General features: G+C 40.9%; 1 protein-coding gene across 1 annotated transcript in view; it reads right to left on the reverse strand.

Annotated features, from left to right (window-relative positions):
* The window catches only part of cntnap2a (contactin associated protein 2a), a 322,047-nt gene that overhangs the window by 161,378 nt on the left and 134,771 nt on the right, over positions 1-25,898 (reverse strand). Inside the window, exons 4-6 of the mRNA XM_048977149.1 lie at positions 6,883-7,030; positions 976-1,179; positions 500-684 (exon numbers count right to left, since the gene is read on the reverse strand). Coding sequence (XP_048833106.1) covers positions 500-684; positions 976-1,179; positions 6,883-7,030 — 537 coding nt within the window. The remainder of the gene's footprint in view (positions 1-499; positions 685-975; positions 1,180-6,882; positions 7,031-25,898) is intronic.

The raw sequence follows: 25,898 nt of genomic DNA on the forward strand, positions 1-25,898 counted from the left end.
CCTCTTTGCTTTCTGGTGGCGTGGTCGGAATTGACTCCGGAGCTCCAGCGAGAGCAGGAGGGTAATTACTATGTACTCCTAGTTCATTTTCTCCCATGGAAAATGGGGAGGACAGGTAGAATGGAAGTGGAAGGGGGCCGCTGGTACTCTCCGCGGCACTTTATCAACTGACGGGCTGTCATCGGTCAGTTGATAAAAAAGTGCATTTCCACAGAGAGCAAACAGCCCGACCCCCTGCTTAAAATGCAGCACAGATTCAGCAGATAGCCAAACTGCATACCATATTCTATATAAAAGAATAGCAATTTAGTCAGGAGATTATTACTGTATTTATCCGGTTTTACAGGATAACACACATCATGCATGTCCCGCAAATTTTATGGAGTTATTTTTTTAACCTATAGGTTAAAAATTGGGCCTTATAAATTCTTTTTTAAAGTCAGTTCTCGTGCCTGCTGAGTAAATTGCAAGAACTCCTTCAAGGTTTTTTTTCTTTTACCTCGTAGTCCAGGTCAAGGTAGTCAAACTCTCCATTGGTGCGGAAGTGCTGCGTGTGTCGGTCCAGGGTGAAGTTGACGTTCCGTCTGTAGCGTTCGATGACCACCGAGTGCCAGTGGTGGTCATCCAGTAAGCTTCCACTGGTCACTGATGTGTGGCCCAGTATGGAGCCATATTGATTGCTGCCTATGGTTTGCACAATACATAACATTAAATGACATATTTCAGAATGACTTGACGAGCAAGAACTCAAACACTCATTTACAAGGGAGTGGGAGAGATTTGATTTTGGGGGGACAGAACTTAATTTAAATATAGAAGTCTATTTTTGCAGGGGACAAATTAAGCCAAATTAAAAACTGGGGGGTACACCCCCCCCGGCCCCATCCTCTTTGGTTCCCATGCCTCGGCTCATTTACCCGTCATCAATAAAAGACAGTTAACAGACATCTTAATGAAGGCCCGGTGCTGAGCTACCTAGGTTTATCTGTAGAACCAGCCTAGCTTTCTTCAGCTCCAGGGTGATGTAGTCGCCCTGCTGTCCCTCCCCATGCAGGATCACCCCCTCGCTCTCCGAGGTCTTAAACTTCAAGGTGATGACATCCTTCAAGATCTTCATCTTCTTCATTTTAAAACGATACGAGATCACACCCTGGCCGTCGAAGTTTATCACGTCCGCCCCTAGAAATGGAGAGAGGAGATTAGGATTCAGCATTCCTCACGTGTCAGGCTTGTTTAAAGTGAACGACAAGCTGAACGACCGTCTGCGGTGTTCCTCATTGTTAACAGTGGTTCCAGTTGTCATGCATTGCAGCTGGTTTCCTGTGATAAATCACAGTGTAGCGGGAGGTTATTATAGCAAACCCACACCAGTTAACAAAATCGTCTAGATGGTTGCACAATTGAAGACAAATTTTGAGCCCCCCCCCCCCCCCCCCTCGCTTAAGGGATATATCCTTGTGCTTTGAAATGTAAATGATTTCCGAATGGCTTCAGGATTTCTCTTGTGAACCAGCTTTCTGCTCAGACACAAAATAAGTAGGAAATGGTCATTTATATAGGAGTTAGGACCCAGTAACAAGACCTACTGGTCTTTAATGGGAGCGGCTCATATTATAAATATTACGATTCATAAACAGATTTTCCACCAGGAAGCAATACACTGTTAAGCCAAAATGCCTATTATTGCACAGTGTAAGAAATACGCCACACGCTGGTCTACAGCTGCCAACATGCATTTGGTTTTTGGAGCTTTGCTGTGTCTGAGAGCAAATACGTCACAAGGAATTCTTCAGGGCCCCTGACAGCTTACAGAGACAGACACATTGTACCCTGTAGGTATCGCTATGGCATGTGCCTTCACTTAAACCCTAATTGATTTCTGTCTATCTGTTCTTAATTAAAATGTAAATGATCATGTTAATTTCTCAGTGGGGCGAATGACAACTCGCCAACCATTCCCAACCAGCAAAATTAGCTGCTATATTGAGACACATCTGTTTGTCAGAGCGGGGGTATACAGTACAGTACCAGCAATGGATGCGGAATGTTTACAACAAATACTACATTCAGAAGAAAGTTCAAACACAGAGATAAGACAAGACCCAGACAAGACAATGCACAATCACATAAGATAAGGCGAGACAGATTGTTCTATCGATCCTCGAGGTGGCAGCATGGTGGTTCAGTGGGTAGCGCTCTTGTCTCACCCCCTCAGTGGTAGCAGTTTGGTTGATACCACCACCGTTTGTTTATATACTACAGTTTCTCCCCGTGTCACACAGGTTTACTCTGGGTTCCACCTACAGTCCAAAGACATGTGGTTATGTTAACTAGCATCTTTAAATAAGATTATGAGTGTGCATATGCCCTGTGATGAACCTATATCCAATCTATGGTGTACATCAGTTTTGTGCCCTATGTTGCCATTTGATCTGCTCAAGGTCCCCTACGACCCTGACCAAGATGAGGTGTTTCTCAATACAAAGAAGGCAAAGATCGTACTTTGCTCTTGGCAAGAGCGGTTTTGCTAACTTGCCTCCCAAAAACAAACTGGGGATATAAGAAATCATGGGAGTGATCTTGTTCAGCGAGGATGCAACTCATGCATCCTTGATATTTGGGACATCTGGGAATTTTTACCATCCTCTGCTCTTGTATTTGTAGTATTGGAAATAGTCTTCAGCAATGGAACATGACGTAAAAGAACACAAGAACCATGTATGATAGACCCGACAGACCAAATACCCAAGCAGTTAGAAAATGGATGGATGGTTGGACAATAGCATCCAAAAAAAATACAAAAATAAAAAGAATAGATCTAGTACAATGTGAGTGGTACAAGTGAAATAGAAACATTTTTGTAAACATGGAAGATGCCTAATTTAGTGCAGCTGGAACAATGTACTGTTGGGTCAAAGAAAGTTAGGGAGACGGACCTGTGAAGGAAGGTCTTGTACTGGCTTTCTGCTGAGAAGGTAGGTCTCCTTATTCAGATAAGAATATAGCTTGGACACATTTTGCCTCTCCTATGGCTTTTATGAGAGACGTGACTTTCCTCAAAAGTTTGTTCAGCCTAACAGTGTCCTTGAGCACTCATAAAAACTGCAGCAGTTGGCCGCACACATCGAACCACTCGGCACATTCTTGTAGAGTCTTGTAAAGAATTTCTGTCCTGCTGGTAGCCTCAGACTTCCAGGGTTATGGGGTCTATTACTACCATTGAATTTATGTGCGGAGTCGCTTGTTCTCTGCATGTTCATGTCGTTTCCTAGGTATTCTTCTGTCCTCCCACCGTCCAAAAACATGCACTTACATACAGAATGGCCCCCAGCCTTGCCCACTGTGCTTCTTGTGATAGCCTCCAAGCCCATGATCCTGTCCTCAGTAAGTAGTTATGGGAGATGTATATATGCTTTCAAGAAATGGTAGATTCTGTAGAGCAGGTTAACAGATTGGCCTTTGTGATGTAAAATTTCCCAATGTAAAAGACATTAGAGGTACATAAAACTTTTATACATTAATTGCAAGGCTGTGAAAGGGCATGATCTATCAGTTTTTCATTCATTACTAACAAAGTATTAATTAAATAACCAAATTAATTCATTAAATGATCCATTTTGTTTAATTCATAAAAGTTTTTTTCTATCACAAGATTTCCTTCAACCCAGCTAAAACCCTTTTTTGATATCACCACTGAGACTCAGTTTTGGAATTTAAATCTCAAGTGACCATTTTAACAAATGCATTTAGTAATTGCCAGGCTGTAAAAGCTGTGTTATGTATAGAAATTGGTTCAACTTTTGTAAACAGTTGTTGTGACCACAAATGACTGAATGCTACACTGAATGGCTATAGTAGACAATCGTGAGGCATTGATTTTATGACATTCTAATGTAAATGAAGCATATCTTTTAGTAAGTACGATGACCTAATTCTCCAGTCATTATATGATACTTACATATTATTTCTTATACGGTAATGATTTTCATTAAGAGATTAAAAATGTTAAGTTCGTGCCTGACTGTCATGCCCGGCTCGTATGATCCTCGTGTGTGCCACGCCCCCCTTATTATCCACATCTGCAGTCCATGTCTTGCCTGAGTTCATTGTCTGTCATTTATGTTAGATGTTAGTCTACGTCAGATGTTTCCTGATCCCTGTTACTCAAGAATAAATCCCCAGTTTCCCGTAATTCGCCTTCCTGCCATCCTGCTCCTTGCTCGCTCGCCTGCCAGCGCGATCACCTGCGTAACCAGCGATCGCAAGAGCGAACTCTGACACTGACCCTCCTGTCTCCTTCCTAGCGTGACCCTGACGAGCCACGCTTCTTGCTTGTTGCCCCTCGTTAGTCCTAATACTGTATACAAATATCTATTTGTCTTATTATGCCCAGTCTGGTCACTGACGTCGCTCCTCCTGTCTGCCTGTGTCCTTTCTTGTACCAGTCCTCCCGTTCTGACCTGTTGTGGTCCTGTTTGTTTTCTAGTCCTTGTTCTGTTTTGTTCAGTTTTAGTTTCAATAACCCCCCCCCCCTTTGTTCACCCAAATGCCCACCATTTAGTCCTTCGTCCCACGTACCATAACAAAAAAATTGTTTTGTTTTTTATTAGACCATACTGCTGACATGGTGAAGACAATTATTAGGTGACACAGCGATTAAGGTCACAGGATTAAAATCTAAAGCCATTTAACCTTAGTTGCTCCAGTGAAATTATTTAGCTAGATAACTGGACAAAAAAATTATAAATTGTCTAGGATAGATCTGTCAGCTAAAATGCTATGTTGAAATGCATACACAGCCCAGAAACCTCAGCTAATGTGATTATTGTGACATTTTCATATCTTGCCGCATCAGTCAGTCTGCTCTGTTTGCTTCTCAGAAAACAAATGTTCATAATATGACATATTACAGGCATCTCACTCATCATACAAGGTCTCAGAGTACAACAGCAGGTGGGACCCTGTACCGTGGTTGCCCCCCCACCCCTCATTGTCCTTGAGCCAGCTGTCGACCAGCATTCAACACAAATGGATTAATGGAAAGAATGGAAAATGGGCATGCAGTGACTGAGCCAGTGGGCAAGTGGCTTGGACTGCCCAGGGCACCGATTCCATTCCAATCACGCAGCCTGCAGAGAAGCAATTGGCCTGGTAATATGTGACCACGTGTTGGATCCAAGTGATTGTGGCACATTGCGGTTCAGTCCTCTGCCACCCTTGTCCGCCCCCCTCGGGCAACAGTCCTTCAAGCCTAATCCATTTCCCCAGATCAGCAAGGTTAAGAGGCTACATTCATTCCCATTCCGTGCTTCATCTGGAAGCCAAGAGCTACTTATCTTATTATTTGTTTCTTCTCTCTTTCAATGACCATGTACACAATCATTACTTAGGTTTGCTGCATCCTGAGTATTTCCCTTTAGCCATATTGACAAGCTCCTAGAACAGACTCTCTCCCCATCTCTCCCACACACATATATTACATATATATATATGGAAAAAATGCTGCTTTTTATCTATCCTCACACTGTCCATCTCTATCAATGTCAATGATCAACAGAAGGTAATCAAGATGGAAAGTAGAGCAATTCAGCAGTGCCAAAAGGGAAAATCACACGGATGGAGAGATCAGTTAACATAAACTCAATTCAGTGTCATTTGAAAGTGGGAGAGATATGAAGGACGTCTGCATCTGACCTTTCAGACTGAACTCACAGCCACGTGAACACTAAAGCTTGTGATGGTGGGGGCCCACATTCATTCAGTTTTGATTGCCGCAACATTTTTGCATACTCCTTCAAATGGGCAAATAAGCGTTACAAAAATAAAAATAAAGGAACTTAGCTCTAATTTTTTGGAAGGCAATGTCTAAATTTAACTACATCAAAAACACAAGTAGAGGAATTTTATTTTAAAAAATTGTGCAATATTCTGTGCAATTTTTCTGTGCAAAATTTGGCAAATGGAACATACACTCCGTAATTTGGCTAGCAAGTTAGTTTATTTTACACAGAAAATGATATGGTTATCCAAAAATCACTAAAATGAAGATTAGATGTCACTTTCTAAATCTTAATATTATATTATATTACATTTAAATTTGTCATCAAAATCAGTAATCAAGTGACGGTAATATAATAGGCCTTGGTCTCTCATCATTAAAGTAAATGTTTTCCACTTGATTTAACTAATTCTTAGATACAACTGAAAATGATATATGATTGGTGAAGTATACTTTTACATGAAAAATTATTTTAACTCCAGATGCAGCAATAATCGAATCGTTCAATATGGCCATGGCGCGCTTGGAAGTGAAAAGTGTTGAAATACACATTTACCAAGTATCCTCCACTTACTCCTTCAAAATCGCAATGATCTGATGATGAGGGTTACATTGGAAAATTGTGACAAATGCCCCCATTAGATTAAGTTCTGCAACATTAAAATATACATCATGTACATACAACCGGTTGGCTGCTCATGCAACAAATACATTTTATGATTTACCAAGCAATTAAATATGAATTAATGCTGTATCTTACAAAGCCAGATCCTAGTGCATTTCTGAAAAGAAATTATACTTTATTTGCCCTTTGCTCTAGTTTGCATACAGGTACACAGGAGTTTTTCAATTTTTTCGCAACACGCACGAGAAAGATGTTTATGTTTCTCTGGGGGGGGTTAGGGGCCCTGCTCTAGGGCTCAACAGCAATGCGACTGTTCTGCCGGTGGATGGGATTCTAACTAGTGACCTTTCGATCATAGACACAACCCACTGAGCTACACGAAGCAGACAAGGGCTCAGCAGCACATGTTTACATTCAGGAGTAAATACGATTTTAATTTCCAGGGTGTCTGTAAAATAACGCACATTCTCTTACTTACAATAGGGACAGCCATAGATTTCCATCCTCAGCCCAATGCGGCCCTCTCCACTCCAGTCCAAAGGAATAATTCGCAGGTACCGAGCTACGATGGCATGTTGTAAGTCGTGACGGATCACGCTCTCCGTGTTCGAGTTCCCTGCAAATGCCTGCAGAAGGACACAAGATAACACATCATTTCAGCCTAGGCAGCCGACCTCATTTTACCCTCCTGGTTTTTGTCGACCAGGACATTCACAGTCTAAATGCAGGGCTGTCATATCTTCCCATATAAACATACAAGAAGGATAACAGTGAGAAAAGGAAGGAAAAACATACAGGGATATTTTGCATAATGCTGTGCAGCTTTTAATGAGAATGACAACTATTTCACAATATTATACCTCTTTCTACTCTTGTGGTACACCATAAAATGCGGACATCGGTGGAAATTGCATCGTAGTTGTGCCAGCAATGAAAACAATACTATTAAATGCTTTGATGAATTACTTGAAAATGAATTCCAGCGTAGCTTTGGCATCAACAAAACATACATGTGGATAAAGGGGTGACAACTGATCTTATTTTAGGTAAAGACGTGCTACAAACAAACAAAGAAATCAATAAATATAATAAAAATGACAATAACAATCATGAAATTATTGTAAAATTTCTCGTTATTCTTAACAATCAAATGCAAAAGGAATACACTTATAATTACTGGGACCTGCCTTGTAACTATCTATTTTTCATATAAATGTGCGGACACTACGAAGAAGTCCAGCAAACGCATGCTTTCGCTGGCGCCCAGGTCAGCCGGATTAGCTATCTGGATTAAGCAGGAAGATTAAGCAGCTGTCAGCTTCTCAGCCTGTATAACGTGACGGCCTCCTAATATCTTGAAGACACGGAGACCTTCTCATTCAGCAGAGGGTAGCTCCTGTGGTGGGATATAGTGTGAGGGATTAAAGATAAGATGAGAGGCACCATGAGGCCAAAATATTGTGGATTACTGGAACCCCAGCGAGAAAACCACCTTGGAACTGACTTTATCATACATTCCAAGATTTTCCAATAGGAGCAACCATACAGTTTCACATCTGACTATAACAGTTAGTCTATAATAGTGCAGCATGTGAAAGAAAACTTATGGGAAGTAAAAAATTGCTCAACATCGGGTCGTTTTTTTCTATGAATAATATAAACCTTCATTATGAGCAATTGTTATAAAATATGGTTCAGTTGTTCATTCGAAAAAACAGGCATTTTAAAAGCCTCTACTGAATTTTCTATTGGTCACGAAATATCTGGGAATTGCACATCTCTTCCTTCCTTCCTCGTCATTTAAAGAATGCCACACGGCAGCGCACTGGAGATCTGAGACTGCTTCACCCTCAAGAACTTTGTCTCAGCCCAAAAAACTTGAATCATAAATGACTCAAATAGCAGCTAATTCCCATTCCAGCAAAAACACTAAACAGTCAGCAAGTGTGTAATTAGTTGGCCGTTCATGAAGTTTCCTTCGAGAGCTTAGCCGTCTGGAGTGCGGCTTAATCAAACACCCTCACGATTTATGGCACAAAGGCCAAGAAGAGATAACGGTTTTCTTTCATTAACCGCGGTCCTTGGATTCAGGCATTAAGCCAGCTGTAACTATCACAAACGCTACATTTATTGGCGTCCTACAGTATAATTAATGCTTTGGTGTCTACTTTTGTGACAGGGCTCCAGGGACCAAACAAAATTCTCCTACTTTAATGGCTCAGAGATGTCTACAGTGAACCAAAACATGCAATGCGTCCATACATATGCCAGTGAAACTGCAAAAAGGAATCTATAGAAGTGGAATCAATTTGCAATTCAAACATAATACTTCATAGTTTGGTGTTTATCCCCTCTGAGGCTGTTAAACCATAGAGGGCATAAATTATACTTACAAGCAATAATAATGCACAATACACAAAGCTGTCAAGTCAAACAGACCTTTTCTGTTAATTTTGTTTAAATTGCATATATCAATCAATCCATCTTCAAACCATTATCCTGCTCAGGGTCATGGGGAACTGAGTAAATGGCAGACAGACGTGACATTAGAATACAAATTCATTCAGATATGAGATAATTCAACCATAAATATGCCATAAATTATTGCCGTGGAAGCACATATAATTGATGCAGACTAGCTAGTTATAAATTTTATGGTTCAGTCTAGGATTGAGTCAAATGTATGTTGGGAGAAGACAATAGAACGACAAGATGGGTGGCCATTTTGCAGTGACGCATTTGCAGTGAACTAGAACATTCCAACGAAACAAACAAAACACATTTAACTGCAACGCAGACCCTCTGGTCTATACATAGACAAAAAACCAAAACAAATAAGGCACAAAACCCAGGAGCAACATGAGGTGAAAGGGGAAAGGCATTCACAATCCTACAGTCGAATTATAGCGATAACATGGAAGACGTTAAATCATGAAGACGGCAAGGCAATTTAGAGTCAACATATGTGAAGTCATATTGGATGAAAACAGGACAAAGACAGAACCAACGAAGAAGTACAAGCGGGAGGAGGTACAAAGTTGCTGGGTATTGAATGGTGGGGAGTCTTGTTCCTTGATTTTGCTTTTGCATTGATTTTGCAGAACTTTACTTCACCGTCACATATGGTTAAACCGCCTAGCAGAGGTGACCATTTCAGGCCCAGAAAGTAAAAATCCAATCCAGGATTTTGTTTCATCCACCCAGTTGAGTATACAGAGTCACAGAGTACTCAACTGGTTGATTGAAACAAAATCTTGGTCTATATTTTTACTTCCTGGACCTGAAATGTCCGCCTCTGCTACCTAGACCTTTCCCCACCAGTGGCCTTAAAATGAAAAAGATTTTACCATGTGCACCAGAGTGTAAAACGTATATTCATTATTATAAACTACAGCAAGAAAACACAAACTGTCTCAAGTTTTGTTTGGCACCTGAGATGGCTGAGTTCTTCTCCCTCCAGTATCTCTAGAGAAACCATCAATTCGATCCGCCAATCACTGGGCACCAGCGGGGCTGTGGGTGGAGTCCAAGAGAGACTGGCCTTGCATTTAAGAGACAATTATCCTTCAGCTGAGAGCATTTTCTTGCTCCCCAGTCCCTTGGGGCTATTATTGACAGATGAGGCAAGGCTACCGCTTACGCCTTCTAAGCTAGCTGAGCAGCCCATCATAGTTTGGTAGACCGACATGTAAGCTGCCATTTTAGCAACAACGGCATGACATGATACGGCTTTAGAGCTCCACGGGAATGAGACGAGTCCGTAATTACAGGCTGCTGAACTGCAATTATGAACCGATGATATCCAACGAGAAAGATGACACCATATAAGTGATAGAACCGTATACGACAAAGCAAGGCAGCTTCACAAACCGGAATCTGGAAATGTAACCTAAGGAACCTTTCAACTATCAGGCATTAAGTTTCACTAAAACAAAAAAGTGCAGCATTTTTACCGCCTGGACCTTCTACAACCTTAGTAAAAAATCTGCCTTATGGTTCGATGGAGGAGAAGCTCCAGATCACCCAACTTTTCAGGAGCTGGTTTATCAACCACATCACAGAGACTGGCTGCATAAAATGAAACAAAGAAGACTACATACCAGCAGTCACTCTGGGGATAAGAAGCCAAATTTAAATACAATCAAAGAACAGGAAGCATGACTCATACTGACGGCTAACCATCCAACATGCACTGCATCGTAATCTTCAACTTTATTTAACTATACAGATGCATTCAGGGAGATACTTCTTGTATGCTGTTAGTGAGCTAATCTCAATACAACAAAAAAACACAAAAAACACCATGTTCATTAAACAATTTTTTACATATACATTACATATTTAAGTGGAAGTGAAGGAAATGAAAATTACCAGTCTTCAGGGTGGAATTACCATTAATTCATTTCATATATAGTTTTACTCAAAACTATTGCCTTGAACAGAATGCACATGTATTTTAATGCACAAAAATATTGATATATTACATATGAATAACAGGGGCGACATGGTGGTGCAGTGATTAGCACTGTTGCCTCACACCTCTGGGTCCCAGGTTCGAGTCGCCGCCTGGGTCACATGTGTGTGGAGTTTGCATGTTCTCCCCATGTCGTCGTGGGGTTTCCTCTGGGTACTCCGGTTTTCCCCCACAGTCCAAAAACATGCTGAGGCTAATTGGAGTTGCTAAATTGTCCGTAGGAGTGCATGTAAGAGTGAATGGTGTGTGAGTGTGCCCTGCGATGGGCTGGCCCCCCATCCTGGGTTGTTCCCTGCCTTGTGCCCATTGCTTCCAGGATAGGCTCCGGACCCCCCGCGACCCAGTAGGATAAGCGGTTTGGAAAATGGATGGATGGATGGAGGGATATGAATAACAAGGCCAGTCTGGAAAACATTTATGTTGGAACGTGGCTGTATATCTTTATGATGGAGACAAATAATCATATGTAGACCAACATTTGTCAGTAATATTCCTACTCACCACAACAATGCTTATCAACAGTTTTCCTATTTCATATACTTATATTAATACCGATGCAAATTCTCCAAAGTTCCTGAACATGAGATACACATTCTCTGTTAGAACCAACCAAATGATTAATGACAAGGCATTCTCTGAACATTAATTTATGACAGACTAGCTGTTTAAAAATGCATTGTGTCTGGTGAAAAGAAATCAGGCTGGTTTGCAGTGATATTACTTCAGTTTATTTTTATAAAAATCTTTGCGGTGACAGCAAATGAAAGTTAAATGATATCATTTTAAGGCATTTATTCTTTTAGAAAGCCCGCTGACAAGGCTCATTGCCTTCATTATTTTTAAGAAACTGGTTGAGAGAAAATGACCCAAATATTTTATGCGCCGTCATACAATAGTGATACACATTAAAATATATACATTTATGCGAGAAATTTAGAAAATGGGTGATCCGTATTGACCAGTATTGCCCTAGTATTACTACTATAATAATGTAACATGAAATTAAATCTGTTTTGGCTGTAGTCTATCACAATGACCTTTTACTTTAATTAAATGCCACATGTACAGTAAATGCGTAGGCCTGCATGGCTGTTCTCGTCTTCGCTCGCTCACTCACTCGCTGCTAAATGCGCTCGGACCCCATTAATCCAAACCTTCGCTTTCTGCATGTCTCTCTGCCATCTACTTAATCCTTAACCTTTGTTATGTTTTGATCTCTCTCCCATTTTTCAAAGATCCTTCTCCACTCCCACAAATCCAGTAAGGTAGCACCTTCCCCGTCTCATTTTACACAAATACTGCAAACTCAATGCAAGCAGTAACATTTAATCAAGTTCTCCTATTGTTACCAACAAGAACAACACTAGAACACTTAAAGACTGCATTAGGAGAGTGTCCCTCCGAAAGTCCTTTACTGACACTTTTTTTAACGGAGTAATTAAATAATCCATTAATTATGATTGGCAAGACTTTCTTCCTTCAGCTAACAGTCCATAATAATCCAATTGACCTTTTAAAAAAGCAATAAATGTACTATGCTAAATAATTTATTTTGGCAAGAAAATGAGGCAATATTGCTCTTCATTTATTCATTATTAAATCTAAAAATAACTGACTTCAAGACCTCTAACAATTTGCCTTATAAATATAAAAGTTCTGTGGATATTTATTGAAAGTAACTAACTTATCAGGGATGGCACGGTAGTACAGTGGTAAGCATTGCCGCAAAACATCTTTGGGACCTGGTTTAAATCTCCGCCAGGATTTCATTTGTCTGACATGTTCTACCTGTCTCGTCGTGGGGTTTCCTCCAGGTACTCCAGTTTCCCCTCACAGTCCAAAAACATGCTGAGGCTAATTGCAATTACCAAATTGCCCATAGTTGTGCATGTGTAAGTGTGCCGTTTGATTGGTCAGCACCCTTGCCTTGTGCCCAAAGGTGTGCATGTGTGAGTGTGCCATGTCATTGGTCAGCACCCCTGCCTTGTTCCGATTGGTGTGCCTGTGTGAGTATTCCGTGTGATTCGTCGGCACCCCTGCCTTGTACCCATAGGCTCCAGACTCCCCCAGACCTTGAACAGAACAAAGCAGTTTCAGATGATGGATGGATGGAACTTACTTATCTATTCTGAATTAAACGAATTTGGATTTATCTATGTGATTTTGTTTTGGGCTGTAAAATACAAAATCTACTAAGGTATTCATGCAGAGGAACAGGTACAAGGTCCTGGAATGGCCATCTCAGTCCCCAGACCTGAATATTATTGAAAATCTGTGGTGTTATTTAAAGTGGGCTGTCCATGCTCGGAAACCATCAAACCTGACTGAACTGGCGATGTTTTGTAAGGAAGAATCACCCAAAATACCTTCAACCAGAATCCAGACTCTCACTGGAAGCTATAGGAAGCGTTTAGAGGCTGTTGTTTCTGCGGAAGGAGGACCTACTAAATATTAGTGTAATTTTTATGTTGTGGTGCCCAAATTTATGCACCTGCCTAATTTTGTTTAAATAATTATTGCACACTTTCTCTAAATCCTATAACCTTCATTTCACTTCTCAAATATCACTGTGTTTGTCTGCTATATGATATATTTAACTGAAATTGCTGATTCAAACAACCAGTGATTCATAAAGGAAAAGCATGAAAATTATCAGGGGTGCCCAAACTTTTGCATAACACTGTAGCTTTGATCACTGCAATTGACCAGTCCAAAATAAATTTCTATTCTGCTTGAAATTTCCCAAATCACAGACATCTGATCACGACAGATGTGTTCATAATATATGTTGTGTTTCCATGTTGCTTTAACATGCTATTCGGTTTAAATATACATGCAATGAATATTTATCCTGACAAACATACAGTGCAAAATGTAGGATTCCTTTTAGCTGAACATTCAGATATCACAATAGTATATGGTGAAGATATGTGTAATTTGAATTGCCATAATAATCCTCATTCAATAAAAAAAGTTATAATTTGTATATATGTATATCTATTTTCCTTCTCCATGTTTGAAACTGAGCAATCTTATCCTTGAGATCAGACTTTCATGCAAATGTTTTGAGCAAACGTTTATATGGGAACAGTAAGTGCCCACAATACAAAAACATTCTGAGGTCTGCTGAGATGATACAGTGGATCCTCCTGCATTGAAAGCCACTTGTTACATTTTGCTGAAGGACACAGCCTTTTGACTGACTCCATCTCTCTGTCTCTATCAACAGTCTGACCCACACAACTTTACAAAGCACGTTTGCGATACAAAACACAGTTGAATGTCCTTAGAGAAATTTAAAATTAGCCCACCTGCTACCATGCCAATATAGCTGAAAATGAGCTTGTGTTACACCCCTGTACAAAACAACATTATTGATAGCTACCGACAGAAAAGAATTTGATTGGTTGTTCTGACTTCAGGCACCCCGGGCTTAACAGTGACTTTAGTGATATGAGTGATAAATGAATTCTCAGCATGCACACTAATTTACATAAATGACTGTCAAAGATGCAGTTCTTTGTGTGTGCATGCTTTACATGAGCACGACCAAGACACATCAAGAATATTTGCCATTATTTATTTTCACCCCTAATATTTCATGCAATTGCTTGGTGGAGCTTAGATGGTAAAATTCTAGACTTTACTCAAAGCCATCTAACGTTCATCCTGGTATAAAATATTTGAATGGTTCAATTTAAATAGTTTTTACATTTCTTGAGCATTGGGGTTAACACAGACAGGGCTCTCTGAAAGGGGAACAGAGTGTAATGGGGCACATTATCTGATGAGTATATGTATTTTTTATTTTTTTTTTAAAAAGGATTTATTCTCATGTAATACCCGTGGGCTGATAAGCAGATCCATTGATCATTGAATAATGCAAAATTGGCTGGAGGAATTCCATATTACAAGCAAAATGATCGATACAACATCACCGCAGTTCTAATTTATGTTGGATGGGAAGCACCTGGAGAAAAACGCTGGATAAAGATTTTTTGTCTTGTGCCTCTGTTTCAAGCACAACACCCACAAAGATCACAGGTTAAGCAATCAAGTCCTTTTCTCTTTTCTGCATTATTAATACTTGAAAAGGAGATACATCAAAATATATCAAAAATGCACAGAAAACTAAGCAAAAAATCTCGCTTGAAAGAATAAAGAATGAACTCAAACCATTCATTTCCGGTGACATAAGTATTATTATTGTACAAAACAAGAATGCAAACTTTTAGCCCCTCCAGTTAGAAAATACTATTTCTGCATGAAAAGAATGCATTATGGTGATTAGCACTTTCCTCACAGGTTACCTAACGACTGAGTCCTACTTCACAATGGGAGGTGCGGTAATGCACGCCGTTTTCAGCTGCTGCATAAACATTGTTTAAATATTTATATGGTATCCTTGCACTTTGAATGATGTAGGGGTACAATATTCAAATACTTCATGCATTATTTCTGCTTAACAAGGTATGTAGCTTCAAAAGCAGAAAACTTTTCAGAACGCTAATTCCCCACCGTCCGCTTCCCTTTCAACAAAGATGTTACAACAGGACCACAATGCATGGTATGCCCGAAAAAGAGGCGTTCTTACTGTGAAGTTTTGTTTAAAAAGACGCGCCCGGCAACACGGCACTATTTAGAAATGCGTAACAACCTAAGCCGATCAAACGAGGTGCAAAATGAAAGCTTCATTTTTAATATCACTCACAGCATTCTTGGTCTGAGACTGACCCTTTCTTGTTGAATACGAGTTGAGCATGTTGTTTGTGGTGCTAATGCATCCCTAGTTTTACCTTTAATCTTCTGACATTGATGCAGTCACAGATCCTCCCCGCTTCTTTAAATCCCGCTGCTCGATTCCAACTTCACTGCACTTTTCGGTGAACTCTTTCCGCTCGCAAAAGGAGTTCTTAGTAAGTTCCTAGGTGCCGCCTCATTGAAGATGGAGCTTTTAGCTACACAAAGAGTGCAGCTTGTTGTTTACCCATCGTTCTCTCTGCTGATTAAAAACAGTGAAACTACCTGGGAAGCAAAGTTCGCATAAAGCTGTTTTTTTTTTTAATTGGCTATTGCTCAACACATGGAAAACGAGTATAATAGAGCACGGAAAGGGAACGTGGTGGATGGCTTAATTGCTGGTAGCTGACCAATGAACAGATTGATAAATGCACTGTGAATTGGTGTTCAGTCCCTGATGTGTTAGGCTGCTTTGGGAATACACAGGGAAGGTAAACTGGCACTGAACATTGTGGGAGGGTGATGTCCCCCCCTCCACCCTGACATACACTGACATCCAGGGGGGCAGTTAGAAACTCAGGGCCCTCTGACACAACATCACCCCCCTCACACTTTCAATTAAGGGCCACTGTAAAGTTCTGAGCCCCCTGGATCTGCAAAGCCCAGTGACTCCTGCCCAGTGACTTCTACCAAGCTCACTAAACTCTAAGTGCAAATTATTCTGTACTGACTATACGGGGAGGTTCATAAATAAAGAAAATGAATTTTCAACATGTGTACATTAATACAATGGGATCACTTATGGTATGATTTCCCCTCTGTTTTTACAGGTTGGGGTTGTGAGATCTGATTCGGCTGGGGAGCTGGAAGCCACAGCTGCAGGCTTGATTTGGGAGCCTTTTGTGCTTCTCGGTCAGCGAAATCCAGCTGGTGTTAACTGGACTCACTGAGGGTGAGGGGATTTTATGTAGGGTCAGTTCGGGGAATACAGACGCAGTGCTAGACGACCAATACAGGGAGTAAGGAAAAAAAGTCCTGGTTTGTGGCTCTCACACCTTTTTTCCAGCCTTGACCCCAATTTATGTCCAGTGTTGGTCTTTCGGTTTCATAAACATGCTGTATGTAGCTTTTAATTGGATATTATATTTATATATGAGTTCATCTGGTAACCTGGACTCCATCTGTTAAGGTTTAATTCTGGGTCCTTGGGGGGGGGGTCTTTTATTCATTTGCCATCAGCTTGCCTTCCTGTATAAACAGGTTTGATTTGCGCAATAATAAATCTCTCTTTTAACCCCCTCCCTGCAACATCTGCCGTAAAACAGTTCTGCTCGTGCAGTAAACCTCTAGGCCCTGCTGCAATACAGATCACCTGAATGGCTTTTTAGACGCTTTGCTCATGAAACTTTTACCAATACTGAAAAGGAAAGAAGGAAGGGAAAATGGAAAACATATGGATGAAATAAACAAGAAGAATCTGTACTAAAACTATGTTTTCTTTTTCTCAGTTACGTGGTGGAATTTGCATATTCACCGATCAACCATATCATTAAAAACACTGGCAGGTGAAGTGAATAACACAGATTGTTTTCCACTACAAAGTTATCAGTCAACAGGGCCATTTTATATTCAGCAAGTGAACAGTCAGTTCATGAACTTCTTGTTTTGGGAACCGGAAAAATGGGTTAGTGTTAAGATCTGAGGGACTTTGACAAGAGCCAAATTGTCATGACTAGACGACTGGGTCAGAGCGTCTCCCAAACGGCATGTCTTGTAGGGTTTTCCCAGTACACAGTGGTCAATACCGATCAAAAGTGGTCCAAGAAAGCCCAACCGGTGAACCAGCAATGGGGTCATGAGCACCCAAGGCTCACTGATGCATAAGGGGAGCAAAAGCTAGCCTGCCTGGTCTGATTCTACAGGAGACCTACTGGAGCACAAATATCTGAAAAAGTATATCTGAAATGCTGGTGAATCAACAATGAATCATGAATCGGTTAAAAATGTATGTAAATGTATGACGATTTAAAGCAGCTGATGTGGAAGATGAATTGCTACTTTAGCAGTACTTCACGGTACTTTAACAGAAGAACTGGTGTAATATTACATTTGATTTCACGACGTCACTTTGACATCAGATGTCACTGCGTATTCACGTCGACGTCGTGACAAGCACAGACAAGACAAAAACTGTGTGCCAACATTGTAAAAGACTGATAACATACACAAATAGCACAACGAACATGCTTCAGCATGTCCAACGGCACCACAGTGAGCTCAATTCTCTACCGCCAGAGCGGAGATTAAAAGGGCAAACCACACTAAAAAGCTACACATGCAAGCCATAGTTTATTTGATAACTATAGGTATACATACTGTACATGATGTTTATGAATGATTTCTGAATACTTAATGAATACATTATGAAGGTGTACCGAACGTTTTATGAAAGAAATATAAAAGCATCATAAAACTGCAGTTAATGGAAAGCGTTACCGTTTATTTATTTGAAGATTTTTTTTTTTTTTATTAATTTGATTCGGGATTATTTTTAAACAGTATTTTATTCAATTTCAGTTGCACTGTTAAGAAGAGGACACATTTTGCACAGTTTAGAAAGATATTTATTCAAAAACATTCCTTTATTTTTGTGTGCAGCTCACTCTGTTAAAAAATCATGAGAAAATCGTATCTTGAACTCCGAATCGTGAATCGTGAATTGAGTGTATCGTTATATCCCTAGTCAGAACACACAGTGCATCGCAGCTTGGAGCACATGGGGCTGCATAGCCAGAGACCGACCAGAGTATCTATTCTGACCCCTGCCTATAATGGGCATGTTAGCATCAGAACTGGACCATGGAACAAAGGAAGAAGGTGGCCTGGTCTGATGAGTCCCACCTAACTAAACATTGTTGCAGACCAGTACACCAACAGTACACCAACAGGCATACAGCAACAGTATTCCTCAATAACAGTGCCCTCTTTCAGCAGGATAATGCACCCTGCCACATTGGGAAGATTGTACAGGAACACGTTTGAGGAACATGAAAAACAATTCAAGGTGTTGATTTGGTCTCCAAATTCCCCAGATCTCAATCCAATCGAGCATCTGTGGGATGTGCTGGACAAACAAGTCTGATCCATGGAGGCCCTACCTCACACCTTACAGACTTAAAGGATCTGCTGATAACCACAGGACACCTTCAGAGGTTTTGTGGAGTCCATGCCTAGACGGTTCAGAGTTGTTTTGGTGGCACGAGGGGGACGTGCACGATTTTAAGCACGTGGTTTTAATATTATGGCAGACCAGTGTATGAAAATAGGTTTTATGGTGAAAATGTGTTAATATGGTGCTAATTACACCCACCACTAAACTGTTTACCAGAGACTCATATCAAAACTCCTAGAGCTTTCATCAGTATTTTGAATTCAAAAGAAAACAAACCTTTGACTCAAACTCAAAATACATCTCCACACCAACCTGTTAGCATACACACTATTTACAACTTATGAGAATACTATTAAAGGTCCTTTTCACACATGAATTTAAATAAATCGTCTAGCCAGAATAAAAATTACAATAACATCTAGGATTAATTATCTTTTAACAAAAGAACACAAAGAATATTCTCACTTTCAAATGTCAGTTATGATTAATATATTTTTATTCTGCAGTATTGTCTTGTGCCATGTATAAAGCATTGATCCAAAGCTTTTCCCCAGCTGATTAATCAATTGGTTGAGTAATCACTTTAATGAGGGAAACCATCCTTATGAAGTCATTCGTATTCAGTCTTCATGCACACATAAATTATATATTACACATTGTCATTAAAAAATGTTAATCGTTAGGTCCAACTTGTAAGATGATGTCAGTAGTAATTAATAAGAAGTTAATTATGTTTTATATTCAGACAATGTGATTAAAAAAACCTTTTCTCTAACTAGACCAAAGTTCTTGTCAGAAACAAGCTGCTTGTAATTAACAATGATCATTCAAGAACTGTAGAACCTCTAATAAAAAGTCTATTTATATTTAGTCATAGTTCGTTTGACATACTGATTTGGCCAGCTTTTCGGATGTGATGTTCCAGTGACGTCTTGCATAGGTCTTGCACTAATGCCAACTTGCACTTGTTACTGCTAACAAACTGAAAGCTCAGCCTTGCATCACCTGCATCTCAGCTGTCTTTTTGACACCTTTATGCTTGTAATGTGCTGTCTGGTTCACTAGTACCACACTTTGGACAAACGCATCCGGCAAACAAGTTACAGTAAGATCCCGTTACACTTACAGTGGACTCTATTATAACGGAATATCGTCTATAACGGACGAGGTCCGCTGGTCCCGGCTGTGTGCCTTTACGAACATGCAGAAAAAGCATCAGATATAGCGGACTCGCATATAACGGAATTTTGCTTATAACGGACAAACAATTTGGTCCCCAGGGCCACTTTTGTCTGTAGTTTTGTTCGCTATAACGGACATGCAGGTTCCGCCTACAAGGCGCGTGGCGTGCCGGTGATATTCAGTGCAGATACGTACTCAGAATTATTAATAGTCACGCATCTGCTCAGGTAAAGTTGGAATCCTACATGTACAATATAATAATCTGTACCACAAGTGTGTCTGCTGGGGTGTGGCATGAGTACATGGTGTCCTGTAGTTGTGTTCTGAGCATACAGCAACTCTGAATATAACAGACTTTGGATACATATAACGGACTCTTTTGCCAGGTCCCTTGAAGTCTGCTATAACGGGACTTCAAATGTAAAATTATGCCCAGAACATGTTTTAATTTGTTGAAAACAAAACCATTTTCAAATGCACCAATTATTAAAAATATCTAAAAAAAATACATGATACATTCTGCATATAATTGTGTCTTGTTAATTACATTAATAAGTAGCAATTTTAAAACACGATTTAAGCTTAAAGAAAATGACTGAAATAGGAACAATCACTGTGCTCAATTTAATTATGGATCATTAACTGAAAGCTAAAAATAACAAATCAAAAACTTTGGCAATGTTATGGGAACTGAAGGGTATTGCCAAAACTGGGTATTAAAAAACTCACATCACTATTACTGCCTTCTGAATTCTAAACACAACTTTCTTCATATTATTAAAAAAACACCACCAGCCTGAGAGACTGTAGCTTTATTTCCTTTTTTTGTTCACCAGGTTGACAGGAAGCATGCTGCAATAAGAGAACATTAACAAATAACTGTTGCACTTCCAGCATTGAGATGACTTTAGCGGGTCAGAGCAGGGGTTACGCACGCAGGTCACCAGGGGCGCTGAAATTTGCCAGGGCCTCAGGATTTAATGGATTAACTTTAAATCATTAGAGATCCTCAAACATGGCCTGAAGCAGCTGCAGATACTGCAAAACCCGAGGCATTCCAAGCCTGAAGTTTGACTTCTGCCTTAGGGAAATCCTTCTGTTTCCATGAGACAGTGCCGTACTGTACAACTGAATCCCCAAATAATTAACTTACAAACAATGTTGCAGTACAGATGTCAGAAACTATAAAAACTATTTGACTTCAGGCTAGCTATTTACAGAAACTAAATTACTTGTCTTACACTGCCTAAAGCAAGTTTACTACAGGTTATGCAAGAAACATTGCATATTATATATCTTAATGATTAAGACAAATAATTTACATGTAACTCTGCAGAAACAAAGCATGGGCCATCCTTACAGACCCCCGTCATCCAGAGCACTTATTGGTGAAGTGTCACATTTAATATGACAAGAGCATATAATAAGTTAGCCAGCAACCACAGCTTAAAAAGCAACCACAGCAAACATATTACAATAAATGTAATAAATTGCAAACATTCGAAAAACAAATATATTATTGGGGTGGGGGGAGGGGGTAGATTATAAATATTACAAACTCTACAGCACTTTGGGCACAGTTTTCAATGCAGCAGACCCCCACAAGAAGAGGGTAAAAAACGTGTTGCAGAGAAAGGTTGAGCCATATTAATAAAGGGCACGACAGCTCTTTTTTGTCTAGACCCCAAATATAAGATGGCACCAATTTTTCAGGTGAGTCAACACGGTCATTATTCGACTTATTATTGCACTTCTGTACTTGTGCAAATGGCATATAAGGTCTCAAGACAATCCAGCTGATTTTGGGGTTGCACCGTGGCCATACAGATTCAGGATTGGAGGTTTGACTCCCAACCCTAAATGTGTTTAAGAATGCACATGCTCTCCCCTTGCATTCTGATTGGCTCCCCCAGTCCACAGACCAGCTGTTCAGGTGACTCGGTATTGGCCACAGCGTGTGACTGTGTGCCCTGAGGCAGACGGCCGTCAGACTCACAGTGTCATTCTTTGGCTCACTGTGAACCTATAAAATAAATGATAATTGATGCATGTGAGCATTGCATATAATTTACACCAACCTTTTTTTGCATTGGCAGCTTCAAATTTCAAATTAAGCATCACATGAACACATAAATCTTATGCACACTCAAGGTTTACAGTATATGCACGTAATTCCATATTCATCTATTTAGATTATGTGGATAATTATTGTCAGCGGATAAGAATATGGATAATAACTTTCAGAAGTGTGTCATGTACAGGGTGCACCCCAGCGTTGTGCCCTCTGCTGCCTGGGATAGACTCAACCACCCTAACCCCCCCCCCCCCCCCCCCAATTGACTCTGCCCTGAAGAGGTATTCAGACGTTGGATGAATGTGCTTTCTTTCAGTTAACTGGACTTTTACCTGAAAAATTACCAAAAAAAATAAAGAATAAATAAACTTAAAAAAACTCTGGGGAGCTCAACAATTGGAAGAGTGGCACTGAAAAATGCACAAGAAACATCCATGAAATTTACTGTGGATGAGTCACATCACTCAGCCGAAACAGATCTGTGACCATTCCGACCATTACGAGAAAAAAAAAAAAAATACTGACACTATCCCATCAGTCTGTAGTGATAATAAGCACATCAGCAGTGTCTGAAATGGCTCGTTCTGATTTCAGCGAAGTCATACTGTACAGTACGACATCTTGACTGTTAAGTGCATCCCTGTGACGGCCTAGCAGGCTGATACAGTGTGAATCGCGAGTGATGATGTCATACACACTCTGACCCACGCAACAACTGATGACCCACCTCGTCCTCTGAGGTTATATCTGTGCTGTGTTGCTGTGAATTTTTCATATTTAAGCAAAGGTTATGTTTAAGTCATGCCTTCAGTCATTGCATCCTTAAAAAAGAACAAAACTTAATATTTTGTTCAGCACTAGTTAGAATAACTCGGTGACCTGTCAGTTAATGGTGTCCTTTTGCCAATGACCTTTTGAACCAAAACACTGCTAAGAATAAAGAATAAATGACCTTCTTAAAGTAATTTTTATAATGGATGCTCCCTAGCTCGGTGGATACCTATTGCATAATCAGGTAATAGTTACCTACAGGCACTACCTGTAGCACTGACCTGTTCTCCAAGATCACTGCTGTTTGATTGAATTATTCACAGATATGAAGTATATTCCCCTGGATGATACACATTTTTCTTTTTATATTCCGCTGAAACAAAAGATAATTGTCAAGTATGGCTACCATTAAAAGTCAGATCTTTATCCAAAGTATAAAGTATAATCAAAGTTACGATTTAATTATGCAGCTATAAGACAGGGAAAGTCTTTAGAGGACTGAAACAGAGATGATTTCTGAGATTCTACTCCCACATTAAAACTCTTTTTTTTTTGTTACAGTTCATAGTAAATGGAAAAGGAGCCAATAAGATGCAAAACTTCAAGACTAGTGAGGCAGCCTTTCATTTGCATACACAAAAGATGATTTTTTAAATAGCAAAAACTTTGCATATGCCTCATTGGATTTCATAGAATAACAATTATAATTGAAACTATACAATAAACAATGAGAAAACATGGTCATTGGGAAGATTGGAAAAGGTTAACAAAATGTGTAGCCATACATGTCATGGTCACATTTCGCCGATTTTAACTCAAGTTTCGTGTACTTGTTTTACCAGCTGCAACGATTTTATATATACCAGTAACCCTCATTTAAATAATGTGCAAAAAAATAAGCAGTTAAAAAAATTATATTCCTACTTATAGGAATAGTACTTATAGTACTTTTTTGTCCTTCTAGACAAACAGAATGTTAAGGTCTATGGGGCAGGTTTATACTGTCCACCCATTAGTGCTTATTAAACGGAGGGTCCCACAGGGCACACTGATAAGCACAGCATGAAAATATAATGTTTGGTTCACTGTTTATACAGAATGAATAAAAGTCCATGCAATGTGTCGTTCCAAATTGTAGAGGCTTTGACCTCTAATTGATGCACACGTTAAATTCGATATAAGCCGCTAATGTTCCATGGATTAGAATCTATGGCCAAAAGGCTTCAAGTCCAGCTGGATGTTTTAATAAGAAAAAATATTTATAAAGTATCTACTGACTGGGATTTGTGAAGCATAATGACTGGATAGAAGTGTTTATGGGAGACGCTGGCCTTCGGTCAAGGTGTGGACTGCTTCCCTGTTTCCCACCATCACTGCAATGGGAGATCGGCACTGTGCGACGTGCAGAAGAATGACTAGGAGGCATCTGTCCACATCCAAACAATCAGCAGGTTCCTTGTATGAAATATCCTAACTTACTGACAATTAATTAAAATGCCCTGCTGGAATCTGGACGTTTCCTACACCCTTGGTAACACACAAACTTCTGGTAAACTCTTAGTAAGTACAAAAAAAGCTTTTATGTTTCATTAAAGTTCAAAATTTTATATTTCTACTTCTGCTACAGATACATCTGGCATAGGCTTCTAGCCACTTACACTGGATTGAGAGGACTGTCCTACATAAGCAATAAATGGAATTGGATTTAGATTTTGAATGGGGGAAAACCAGAACAAACTCACATGAAATGGTACATGCAATTGATTTCTATATTAGAAATGAATAAATCATTTCCATCCACAATGACATGGATTGTCCTGTGTTTGACATGTTGCTTAATCCAGTGTTCTGCCATTTTTAACTCATCAAAGGCAGAGCCTTTAGGCATCCTTGTATTTATAAATGAACATCAGAGTGAGAATAACATGTAAGTGTGACGCCCGCTCCGTCCGCTCCTCGTGTGTGCCACGCCCCCTAATTACCCACGTGTGATTTCCTGATCGTGCCCAGTCGTGTCTTGTTTCCTGTTGCCTTGTTTCTTGTATTTAAGTTCCTGTTGTGTACTAATCCAGTGTCTGTCATTGATGTTAGTTGGCGTCTTCTGTTCCCTGCCCCGTCTTTCGGAATAAACCCCTTGTTTGCCCTGATTACGGCGTGTTTGCCCGTTTCTGCCTGCTCGCCCGCACGATCGCCGCTCTGCCCGCGATCGAGTGTGACAGAATGACAGACCAACTCAACAAGGCACAGCAGCAGACCGAGAGCCAACGTCTCGGTCTGCTGCAAGAGGTACACTACTGGCTGAACCAGCCCGACGTTCGGGAGGATCCCGTCGCGCTGAACTTAGCCACTGACAGCTGCGATCTCCTGCTGGCGATGTCCCCATCGGAGGGCGGGCATCGTCTAGGAGAGGTGCGCTCCCACCTCAACCAGCTGGTTCAGCGCCTAACAGCGCGGAGGTTGGGGCTGGACGCACGGTGCGTCCCGGAGGTTGTTCCCCAGCCGTCCGTCCTGTCGGACGTGGAACAGCCTCCCGCGGACACCATGACGAAGAGGAAGAAGAAGAAGAAGAAGAAGCACGCGATCGCCCCTGCAATCGTTTTGGGAGCGTGCGCGCTCATCCCCGCTTCTCTCCTAACCGGGGAATTGGAGGACTCCCCGGCTGACCTCGACGTCATCACCGCAGCTAAGCTGCCTGCGCTGGCAGCTTCCCCAGTCCGGGGAGAGCACCCAGCCGCCGCTGAGCTGCTACCGCCCCTCGAGCGGTACTACTTCCGGCCGGAGCGGCTGGCCAACAAGGGGGCCCGCGCGGTGCGGGACGCTATCCCGCGTGTGCCCCGGGCACTTAAAGGGACCACGTCCGTCTTGCCCGCACGGGACCTACCGGTCCCGCCGCCTGCAGCCCCTGCTCAGCCCGAGCAGCCGCCTCCTGTGCCTGCAGCCCCTGCTCAGCCCGAGCAGCCGCCTCCTGTGCCTGCAGCCCCTGCTCAGCCCGAGCAGCCGCCTCCTGTGCCTGCAGCCCCTGCTCAGCCCGAGCAGCAGCCGCCATTGCCGGCGGACCCCGCTCCCGTGCAGCCGCCATTA

Source organism: Brienomyrus brachyistius, chromosome 15 (genome assembly GCF_023856365.1).
Source record: "Brienomyrus brachyistius isolate T26 chromosome 15, BBRACH_0.4, whole genome shotgun sequence".
NCBI lineage: Eukaryota > Metazoa > Chordata > Actinopteri > Osteoglossiformes > Mormyridae > Brienomyrus > Brienomyrus brachyistius.